Genomic DNA, 11463 nt, shown 5'->3' with positions numbered 1-11463 from the left:
CTCAGGCAGCAGCTGGAATCAAACCCACACTATGCCACCGGCTGTGACAGATCCAGGGAAACATCATTCCAAAGGGCTGAGCAGCTTGGGGACACATTCCTGCTGGCACAAACACAGAGCACAGCCAAGGAAGATGGCAGGGAAGCACTTGGAGCCAGGAGGGCTCCCCACACCATAAATATGAACCTTTGCTGTGAAATGCTCTCCTCCTGCTTTTCTGAGCATGGAAGCATTTGCTGGGGAACATCAGGCTGGGAGAAGGCAGCATCTCAGCAGGGATCAGAGCAAATTCCATCTGAGCACTAACCTGAGAATGGCTCATAGCCACGGGCATCTCTGCTTACCTTCACTGGTCACTCCTTCTTCCAGTTCGTTGCCTTTCTGCAATGGGAACAAAAAGGCATGTGAGCACAGGCAGTGCTTCCCCTTCCCTGTCATCCCCTCCACCTTTAATACAACTGGACAGTTTCGACCACTTGTTTCCACATATTAACCATCGGAGCAGGGGGACCTGGGGAAATCACAGGGCTCCCACATCAGGAGGCCAGAGGGGACTGACATTTCACTGCATTGCAGAGCAGGAGAACAAGCACTGAGGTGCTTCTGAAGATTGCTGGTGGATAGCTAAGCTTTCCCTGTTGATCTGAATGTCAGTCCAGCACTGTTTCCCCTTCAGACAGTAATTCTGGTCCAAATCTGAGCTGTGTGAGTCACACACACAGATGGCATCTTTTCTGTCACACAGTCCTTAAAAAAGTCAGGACTGGGGTTTGCATTGTGTCTTCAAGTAAAATGCAGTTTTAGCTGACAAAGGACACGTGCAAAATTGTTTGGGGCCAACATTCCTCCTGTGAGAGTTCATTTTAGGTTTCATACTAAAATATAGCAGCTTTCCTGTGTCCATGCTGCACAAAGACAAGACCAGGGTGAGCTGGATGAGAGATATTGACAGCAGTTAGTGTCTGTCCATGAGAATCAAAAGCTGGGAATGACACAGGGTCACTGCATTTCCACCAGTTTGTGCATTTCAATGTGCATTTCAAATAATGAAATTAGAAGTCCAGGGATAGGCATCCTTGTCAATCTATCAGGATGTTAAAGATGGGTAAAAATACTAGTTGAAAATCTCATGTTGAACCTGCTTTGAAAAAGTAAAGTATTTGTCTATACCTGGCTTCTCTACCAGCAGTGGGAACATACTGACTGGCCTCACAAAGGCTTTTAGAGCCTGAGCATCTCCTGGCTTTCTACTGCATTGAGGTTTCCAAATGTTCACACAGCAGCCTCTTCACAGGCAGAGCTGCTGTTTGTCCCAGTGTACTCCAAAAAGGGTAAGGAAATAACAATTATCTAACCTAACCTGCAACTTCCTCACCTGGGAAGGAGAGAATTGAAATGAGCTGTTAACAAAACAAGGGGGTGGGGACCCAGAGTGAAAAACAAAAATCCAGTCCAAATTTTCACAGGCATCTTTCTGCTGCACACAGGGTGCAATATAGGGTTGGGATGGGGTGCCAGGGACATCCCCAGGCTTGCTCAGGCATTTCCAGGACACTTCTCTGCTTTGTTCCTTTTGAGCAAGTCTGTCCTGGGGATGAGAGATGCACAGAGCTACCTCCATATCTCTCCATCAGATCTTCTCTCCCTCTAAATTAATTTAAATGGCAAAGACAAAAGTTTATTGGTTAAGCAGAGTGGACATGCTACATTTACCATATTTCTTCATCAAAATGAGGCCAGTTTGTAATTAAATTTGAAAATGACTCCTGTACTGAGGTCTGACAAACCTACCTGCAGCTGGAACTCAGTGACATTTCAGAGACAGCCAGCCAGTCTGCCAAAATCAAACACTGAACCCAGAATCTGTTTAAGCACTTCAGGCACCTCTGGAGAGCTGGAGAATTTGCTTCCTTCCCGTACAGCCAGCTTCTCCAGTGCCAGAGCACAGGGCTGACGTGCCAGAGCGTGCCTGCAGCTCTGCTTCCAGAGCTGGGGAATGGAGCCTGAATCCCACAGCTCCCAGCTGGGAGCTGAGCAGGCAGCAGGAAGGGGGTGGGGGAGACCCTAAAGAGTTGGGAGTTTTCTGTCTGAAGCTGGAAGAATGGAAGGAGATGATCCTTGGGGATATGGTGAGCGCAAGTTCAGTTCACTAAAACCATGTTTAAAAGAACCATGTGAATACAACCCAGCACCCACCCCCCAAAATGCACTTGGTTGATTTGAGTCAGATGCTTACACTGAAAAAAAACAAAACAGAATGAATGTGTACTTGTTGTATCCTGCTTAAACCAAATGTGTTTTGGGACAGCAAAACAAACTCCAGGGTGAAGGCAAAGCTACTTTTAGTTCTTTTTGTTTGTTTGTTTGTTGAATAATTACCAGACAATCATAATTTAGGAGAAACTGAAAGTTATAAACACTGAAGAGAGACTGTTATAAATTTTTATTATTACTATTATGAAACATGTCAAGATTGCCTGCCAGTTTAACAAAGACATCTTGATTGGAAAGGAATCTAAGCCCTGATCCAGCATCTCTTAAAAGCATGCCTCAACATAAGCATGAACTTAGATCCTGTCTAAATAATGCAGCTTTAAACATGGACTTTAAGTCTGGTGCAGAAAAATTCAGCCTGTATTTAATGCTTCCCCATTTGGGGACCAGAATCCCACGTTTTCTGGAACACATGCTATTCTGTGATGCTCACATGGAGAAGGGAAAATAAAACAGCTCAGAAAAGAAGTGTTTTGATTGAATTGCTGAATGTGACCCTGACTCCTCCTGCTTAGATACTCCCTTCAAAGGGAACCAATCTCTCTGCTTGGGAAGTTTCACTGCTTCCCGCTATGAGAAGTACCAGGAACTCAGCAATGCATTGAAAGTTAACTGTGCAAGTGAAAAATGAAAATATAAAGAGTCTCACCAAGTCGGTACTGAGCCACTCCTCAATGTCATCCATGACAGAGGACTGTGCAACAGGGATCTAAGGAGTGCAGCGAGAGAACAGCAAGGCAGGCAAAAACCAAAACACATCCACAATCATGGCCACAGAGCGATGGAAAACGCCAGAAATAAGATTAAAAACAAAACAAAAACAAAGATGTAAGATGTGCTGGAAAAAAAAAAGGCAACAAAATATAAATGGCATTTCAAATAAGGAAACAACTTGGAAAGGAAATTATGAACAACAGGGCTAAAAAAAACAAGAGAAAGATTATGGGGAATGACGTGACTGGATGCCAGCATAAGATGAGTAAGTTCTCGACCACATATTAAAACCATCAAGATGGACTGATGATTCTAATCTTGATCGTGAAATGCTTTTAAGGGTAGAATACTGGATATCAGTAAGGTTTTGAAATGTTAAATTTACACCTTTTTGGTTTTTTTAAATGGATATTAGCCACAGTGAAGGGTTAGAAGAAAGAGGCTCTCAAAGTCTTCAGGCAACACTCCTATGAAAACAATTTGGTTTTCCCCACAGGTGGAGAAGTCAGAGCCCAGGGTACAGTCATGCTTCCTCCCAGATCCTCCTCCCACCACACCACCGAGCCCTGGCAAGCCTTGGCACAAGGGTTTAAAGCAAAACTCTCCCAGCTCCCAGTTCCCACTCCTCTGCCAAAGGTGACCCTCAGCAGCAGAGCCCAACATGTGGCAGTGCAAAGTGCAGAGTCTCAAAGGTAAAGGAGGAGGAGGATGGGGCAGAGGAGGAGAGGACAGTACCAGAGCTGCAGCAGGGCTCTCCAGAGCAGGTCAGGCTCCAGAGCAGTTTAACACCCAGGCATGGAAGGTTTTGCCTCTGCCCCTGCAGTGGAACTGGTCACGATACCGGTGTGACTGCAACGGGCAGCGCAGAGGCAGCTGAAGGGCAGCGATTTCACACAGTGCGAAGGGTAACTGGGTCAGCAAAGGGAAATTACTGAGTATTAGGTGTAGAATTTCCTGACTTAACTACATTGCTTAAATACAACAGAGGCCTACTGACATAAACAGGAAAACACCACAATAGATCCAGGTAAGGACAGCCTCAAAAATAGTTGGAAAACAATGTCAGACATGTGAGTTCCAGGCCAGGGCACGGCAGCTGAGCAGTGGGGCTGGCAGGCAGGAGACCTGGCACTGTTAGAGGGACTCTCCTAGGCAGAAAAGGTGTCAGGGGCTCTCCACAGCTTTGCCTGAAACCTCTCACAGGAATTGCCCTCCCTGGAAGTGATAAAAAAACCTGTGGATGTGGTGCTTAAGGACATGGCTTAGTTGTGGCCTTGGCAGTGCTCGGTTAATTGTTGGACTTGATGATCTTGGAAGTCTTTTCCAACATTAATGACTCTGTGATTCAAAAAGAAGAGCTGGAAGAGGCTCTGCAGATGCATTTCTTGGGAGATGTAGATTTCTCAGGCAGCTCTAGCAGAGGAAGACAGACAGATGCTGGATCCCAGAGACTGAGGCTGTTTAGTAAAGCTCCTCAGGAATTTTTTCACAGAATCAAGTGGCCCCTTGTACTGAGGAGGCCAGTTAAGCCCTTGCTTGAGGTGAGGCCTGCTAAAATGGGTTAGTGGTGTCAAAGAACTGGAAATCCAGAACTCAATCCAAAGCATCTCCCCCAAAGAGCAGCACCAGGAAAGTGGCTGGGCTCTGACTTGACAGGTTACTGGACAAAGTGACATTTCCTGGGGTCAGAGGTACAAGGTGTCATTTTGCTTCCAGCGAATTCATAAAGATCCCAAACCGAAAATAAATTCCTGCAGTTTCCTTTGGAATGGACCAGATAATTGCCCCTTTCTGATTTCCTGAATCATGCACACACAATGCTATCACAGTGAGCTGAAGCTGCTGCAAGCTGGCCCAGACAGCCACTGACAAGAGAAGAGCTCTAAGCATCTTCCAACACATTCCTTCCCAAGGACAAGTTGCATCTTGTACGACTGTCTCCTTGGTTTAACAGCTTTATAAAATATTGGCTTCAGTGATATAATTAATTTATTCAGCCTACAGCAACCTAAAACCTACTGCAGAAGTTGCACTGCTGCCTCTCTCCTGGGTTGCTTAACCTGCATGCAGTAGGTAACGCTGTGGAAGGTGCAGCCTCGGAGCTGCTGGCTGGTTTGCAGCTCAGAGAGGTGCTTATGTTTCTCTAAGGATAAGGAAGTGGGCATGGAAGGGAGGAGGAAAATAACTGGTTTATTTTTCCTTTTCTGTGAATAAAATTCACAGGAACACAATCCCTTAAGGGGCTCCAAGAAAGCTGGAAAGGGATTTTGGACAAGGGCCTGAAGTGGTAAGACAAAGGGGAATGGCTTTAAGATGAAAGAGGGTAGATTTAGGTTAGATATTAGGAAGAAATTATTCCCTGTGAGGGTGGGGAGGCCCTGGCACAGGTTGCCAGAGAAGCTGTGGCCCGTCCCATTTCTGGAAGTGTTCCAGGCCAGGTTGGACCAGACTTGGAGCAACCTGGCATAATGGAAGGTGCTCCTGCCCATGGCAGGGGGTTGGAATGAGATGATCTTTCTTTCCAACCCAAACCATTCCAGAATTTTATGATTTTATGAATATAAGAGCAGCTGTTATAAAAAGCATGGTAGTACTGTGCCCCTGTATTAGAAGGAACAGCAGCTCAAATCTTGATTATCCTGAAAACATGACAGATGACTGATCAAGTACTGAATTCCTGAGAATCACAGGACTCTTGAATTTGCAGAAGTCCTCGAAGAACAGCTCAGCAGCACAAGAGTTTATGCTGTGGTGCTTCGGAAGAATTTTAAGAAAAGAAAGAAAAAAAAAGCAAAAAAAGGAATTCCACTTTCAGCTAGAGCTACTTATAACAAACAAACAAAGCCCTCAGAAGTGCAAGAGCACTTCTTGCAGAGAAGCAGACAAAGCTGTAAGATAAACATCTGAGTGTGTCAGCCGTTTGCTATTCAGCACTGACCTTTTAAAAAGCTTCCCCTGTCTCCCAGCACACCCACAGAAGTGCTGAGGGTTTGTATCTGTTGCTCCTTCCATGCTCAAACTTCCAGTTTACTTTCCTCAGACTCTGAGCCCCATTTCCTCATAAAACATGGGTTACATGTGTCAGGTTTAATTTGTTCAAGAATAAAGAGGGAGGAAACTCTTCAGAGAGCAGCTGGAAGTTTTATATTATTTTTACGATAACATTGTACCATTTATGTTTCATTTTAAACTGACCACACAGAGAAGCTCAATTTTTGCCAGTCAGTTGGGCAAGTCTTCCCCTTTCAGAAGCCCTAAACTGAAAAATGTGCCTGGGAATTTTGTTATAACTAATCCCTAAATCACAACAGAGGCAATGTAAAAATGAATTAACTAGTTTACACATTAAAAAAAGACAACAGTTTCTGGGAACAAGCAGCAGTGGCAGCCACAGACTACACGGAAAAAACTCTGGAATGGGACACTGTCTTGTTAATACTTTGATTACGCAAACTTCCATGGTCTAGTGAAGCTCTCAGTCTTGGCAAGAAAGCTCCCCAGTGCTGGCTGCAACAGCTATTTGTATAAAGATATTATGATTTATTTTTTTTTAAAGTCTATACTCAAAGTAAATGGAAATCAAGTCACAAAATATTTTTGGGTACTTTAAGTAACTGGCTTTAATTAAAAGTTGGGCTGATCGTTTAAATTCCTTTTTTTATTTAGTCTTTGGAAAATCCTACAAATGGGATCATCTCAACAGTCCTGAAAGGGAAATGGAAAAGGAGAGCTGGGAGAACAAAAGTGTGTGTTCAATCCCACAAAACCCACAGGAACCTGGAATTCAAGTTCCTACTTATCTAAGTTAGATTGTGTTGATGTTCTCACTAGCAATCAAAAGCCAAAGAGTATTGCCAATATATTTCCTCAGAAGTCATAAAATCCAATATTCTACCCTTAAAAAGACAGTTTAAGGTTATTATTATCACATTTTATTTCTATTAAAAATGATCCCACTGGAAAAGAAGCAGGTATGAAATGACAATTCAGGTCTCTAGGTGAGCTCATTAATGTTCTTAAAATGTTTAAAAAGGTTTATGCTAATTGTTGCTAGACTACTGCCTTGTAATAGCTTAGTTAATTCCACTTCTTTTTAGATGTTTAACAAAGCTGACATCAGTCCTTGGTTAGTTGCTACTCACTCCTCCTTGTTGGTTAGCAGTAGTAGAGGTCTGTCATTCCTACAGCAGCACTAGGAGCACACTAGTAGGCTACTCCAGCTTACTACTACAGCCTTACCATCTATTTAAAGCTGTTGTGATCTTGAAATAGCTGCTTGGCCTCAATATTAGAACACGCTTGACTTTACATGTAAGGATTAAATTAACTCCTTGATTACTCGTAATCATTACGCATTGCACGGCCGCGCCAGGCAAGAGCTCGGGTGCAGCACGTTCCCCAGCAGAGCCTGTTGTGCCCGTACAACAACCAGCCCATCTGGATCTGACAGGCGTGTCCAGACAGTGCCAGCCCTCACTGACATGGGGGATTGGGTTGTCCTTGCACAGTGCTCTGAAAAACACCGCGGCTGGGAAGGTAAGGAGATCCCCGCGGTCTTCAGCTAAGTGAAAACCCCTGCTTGCCTTCAACAGGGAGAGGGGTTCCACCACATGGAAGAAATGAGATCTTCATGTGTCTATTTTTGGGCTTATCCACAGTTCAAGCACTTCAGTCTCCAAGTAGATGATGGTATTCAACAGTCTCATGTTACCCAAATCATTTCCACATCTCAGATCCTATCTCTCTCTTGAAGGTACACATAGCAGCATCCCACTTGGTTACTAATTAACAGAGGTTTCCTTTCATCTTTACTCACCTATCTTCCCTACAAAGAGGGCTCTCCTCTCTAACCTGGCGGTCAAGGCAGAATGCTGAATGGTGCTCATATAACTTTCTGTGAATTCTGGTTCAGTTTCATCCTTCCTCTGCCACTGTCCCAATTAATGTCCTGATGTGGTGGCTTAAGCAACACCTACTTCTCACTTTCAGAACAAATAACCCATTTGGCATGTGAGTGGGTTGACAGATTATTCTAAGGAATATATTAATGCAAATCTCAATAGCTGTCCAATCTCATGAGAAGGGAACTGAGACTACCTGCACTAAAACATGGCTTTGTGGTAAAGTCTCTGCCTAATTGCTGCTGATACGGAGCCCTGTGTGAGACCTGCATGGCAACACCCTGACCTCACACTGCAGACAGATCTGTCACTGGAACAGCTCACCTGCCATCCCTCAGTCATATAAATACCAGAAACATTTTCTGCCAATATCATTTTGTCTACTTTATTCTTGTAGGTAGTGCTGGGATGGATAAAGGTGTGGCTTGTGTCTGTTTCCATGGTCCTGGCATCACCTCAATGGCAGAACTGAGCCACAGGTTAACTTGAAACAAGAACAACACTGCCAAATTCACTGGGAGAGGAGAGACAGAGACTGCAAAGGTGTGTGGTGAACTGGGATGCACAGAAATGGAGTGGGAAGGACTCAACCCAAAGCTGAAATGTATCACAGTTTGGACAGAACAACGTCAGGTCATGAGGGATGCGAGAACCACTCTGGCAGGTGGAGAATTCCCTTTGAGTGGTCTCAGTGTTGTACAGGCACAGGGAACAGCAGTGTCAGCTCACCCCTCTTTCCTCCTCCTCAAAGTATAAAAAGTACCCCACAGAGTGGGCAAATCAAGTTCATACCTGGGATCCTAGTTATCCACTGGCATTGTAAATGCTTACAGGTCATATTAATAAATACTGTTAAGAACTACAGCCAGTTAAGAGAGAAACGGAGTTAATGATTAGTTTAGTTTTATTTTAGGTATTTCTCTCTCATGTTTAGCATACAAACAAGGTGACAGGCTTGTAAGAGCAGTGACTGGCCCCCTTCCCTCCCCAAAGCCATATGCCTCCATGAATGCTGCAGTATCCTTTTTCCAGACTGAATAACCACAAGCCAATGAAGGAATATGCTGTTTGCTTTTTTAATAAAGCAGTGGTGTGAGTGGTGTGAACAGCAGGGGTGCCGATTTCATGCTTCCCCGCTCTTGTAAACAGTGGAAAGGCAAAGAAGAGGAACTAACTCAATCACTGGATTATTCATTATAGATGAACATCTAACAGTGGCACAGCACATCCCTGGCTGCAACAGAGCCACCGAACAGCGAGAGCCTCTGTGAGCCACAGTCAACAGTATCAGAGGCAAAACTCATACTGCTGCTCATTTTACAGCTTTTCATTCTCATCTTGTGAGCTGTGGGTGTTTGACAGCACCAAAATGACACTCTGGCTCCCAGGGACAGGTACCCACAGTGGACTTACCCACATGTGTGAGCAGGCATGGAACTGCTTTTGTGTGCTTGCATGGGCAGGCAGATACAACACCTGTCCCATCACTGTGTGTGCACCAGCCATGCAAACTTCTGCCAAATTTCCAAGCTGACCCTGAGAAATAATCTGGATTAGCCATAAATCCAGAAGAAGAAATGCAAGTGTTTAACAGAGTAGATATTGCACAATCTGGATTTTCTGAACTTTAAACTTTCTGGGTTGTTTCTCTTTTTAAGCATGGTGCAGCTTAGTCTGGGACATTCAGGGCTCTCCTGGAGTGAGACATTCCTGCTCCACGGGCTTTCTGGTGCCTGGCCCCACGTGCTGCACTGCCAGCACACCCCAGAGCAAATGGAATTCTCCCTGCACCTCTCTGAACTCAGCTGCAGCCAGGACTGTCTCGGGAGGATTTTCTACAGTTAGGTCACATTATTGGTACTAATCTCAAACACTTAAAGTGATGGATTACATTGTCCAAAAAAAATGATCTTAAAACTTGGCTTTAAGGCATAGCTGAGGCTATTTTTTCCCTTCCTCTGGCTTCTGCACCTAAAGCAGGCTTTGAACTTCTCTCTGCAAGCACATTGATGAAGAACAACTTCAAACAAGGTCAGAATGTGCACAGGTTCAGTGATCTTCAGAAGCCTGATTTTATCAAGGCACTGGCATCACCAGACACAGGAATTAAATTCTTAAAGCCAGAAACACTATTGTACCTTTTTGAGTCTGATTCCTAATGCCAGTGGGGTTGAAGATGTCAGTCTGGGTAGCAGCTCTCCCATTCCCTTCCTTGCATAAAGAACTATCACTACATTACTCGATTCAACTACATATGATCCTACAACTTCCCTATGTTTATTCCAGACCATGAAGCTAAGCACTACCAGAAAAGGCTCCTTTAAAGACAGATAGCAAGTGTCCTCTTTATGAATAAGATCCATGAGACTTGTGTTTATCCCTCGAAAAGTGGATACTGCAATAAATAAATCAAGACAGTAGAAGGAACCAATTGGATCCCCAGGCCTCTTCTGAAGGTGACGTGGGATCCTACAAATGATTCAGTTGTTTACAGGTCTTTGTGCTGTATAAACCAGAAATTGGTGCAAATCTTTCCCTTTGCCCCAGGTAATGATGTAGGTGGGACATAAACTCCTTGTACTGTCCGATTTCAAGCGGTTCAATAGGGCAGGACGAGAGGTGAACGGAGGATGGTTATTCTAGGTCAGGGACTGGGGTGGGCAGTAGGAATCGCTTCACTGGTGAAGTCCTCACCATTCCTTGTGTAATTAGCCACTTGTCTATGGGCTCCATGTCTGAGTTCCCACCTTTACCTCTCCTCTGTGTTGAGAACAGAAAGGTCCATAAAGAGAGAAACCACAGCAACAACCCGTGATAAAGTAATAAAACAGTTAAAAACTTCACATACACAGACACACACATACACACAGAGTTGCCTATAGTAGCTTCTGGCAGCAGCTGTGTCCCCCTCTGCCTGTCAGCTCTGTCCATGGGGGGACAGAGCTCACCCCCAGTTCTGCACTTCCTACTGGCAGTTCACAGCCTTTTAGCACTGCTTCCATGATGCCCTTAAAAATAAAAATAATAATAAAATAAACCAAACACTGGCTAGTAGTGAGGCTGATGTTTGTCATCTTCTTAGAAGAAGGAAAAGTGAGGCTGTACAAGCTACTGCAGTCAGTCAGACTGCACTGGCAACTCTCGTGTCACACTCCGTGGAGTCCCCCTTGTTTATGAAGCTGTGGGCTGCAGCACACCGTGCTCACATCCTTGACCTCAGCAGACAGACTGTGCCCCTCACTAACAGCACAGCAGCTCTGCAATGGTGTTGAGTGGAGGGGAAGTCAGGGCAGTTTGCTGCAGTGTCCTGGCAGCCTTTCAAACTGCCCCTCCTGAAAAGCGCAGAGGTTAAAGGACTGCTGATGCATCCAGCTCCCCTGAGCAGGCTGCAGACTGCATGGCACAGCACCACAAACACTCTAAGATGGTTTCTTGTCCTTCAGCATCTCCTCCCTGAGCCAGGGTGGGATGCAGAGTCATCTCCAGCTCTGGAGGGGCTTGCCCAGGCTTGGCAGAGCGCAGTGGCTCCAGCCCAGAACTGGGTGAGCTCAGCAGAGAGCCACTGGTGTGTTAT

The 11463-nt window shown here is 44.9% G+C and overlaps 1 protein-coding gene across 4 annotated transcripts in view; it reads right to left on the bottom strand.

The window, feature by feature from the left end:
- Nucleotides 1-11463, bottom strand: part of LOC121672983 (TOM1-like protein 2) — a 56805-nt gene that overhangs the window by 5540 nt on the left and 39802 nt on the right. For 2 of the 4 annotated variants that reach the window (XM_042045967.1, XM_042045969.1), the window contains 3 exons: nucleotides 10584-10649; nucleotides 2924-2983; nucleotides 345-381 (listed from right to left, as the gene is read on the bottom strand). In XM_042045967.1, coding sequence (XP_041901901.1) covers nucleotides 345-381; nucleotides 2924-2983; nucleotides 10584-10649 — 163 coding nt within the window. The remainder of the gene's footprint in view (nucleotides 1-344; nucleotides 382-2923; nucleotides 2984-10583; nucleotides 10650-11463) is intronic. The other 2 variants (XM_042045968.1, XM_042045970.1) reach the window with 2 other exon arrangements.

The sequence above is a fragment of the Corvus kubaryi genome, unplaced genomic scaffold (assembly GCF_017639235.1).
Source record: "Corvus kubaryi isolate FWS band 111438036 unplaced genomic scaffold, C.kubaryi_AGA036_p1.0 65068, whole genome shotgun sequence".
In the NCBI taxonomy this organism is placed as follows: domain Eukaryota; kingdom Metazoa; phylum Chordata; class Aves; order Passeriformes; family Corvidae; genus Corvus; species Corvus kubaryi.
The sequence above is the reverse complement of the archived record's forward strand: the minus strand, read 5'-3'. Positions and strand labels throughout refer to the sequence as shown.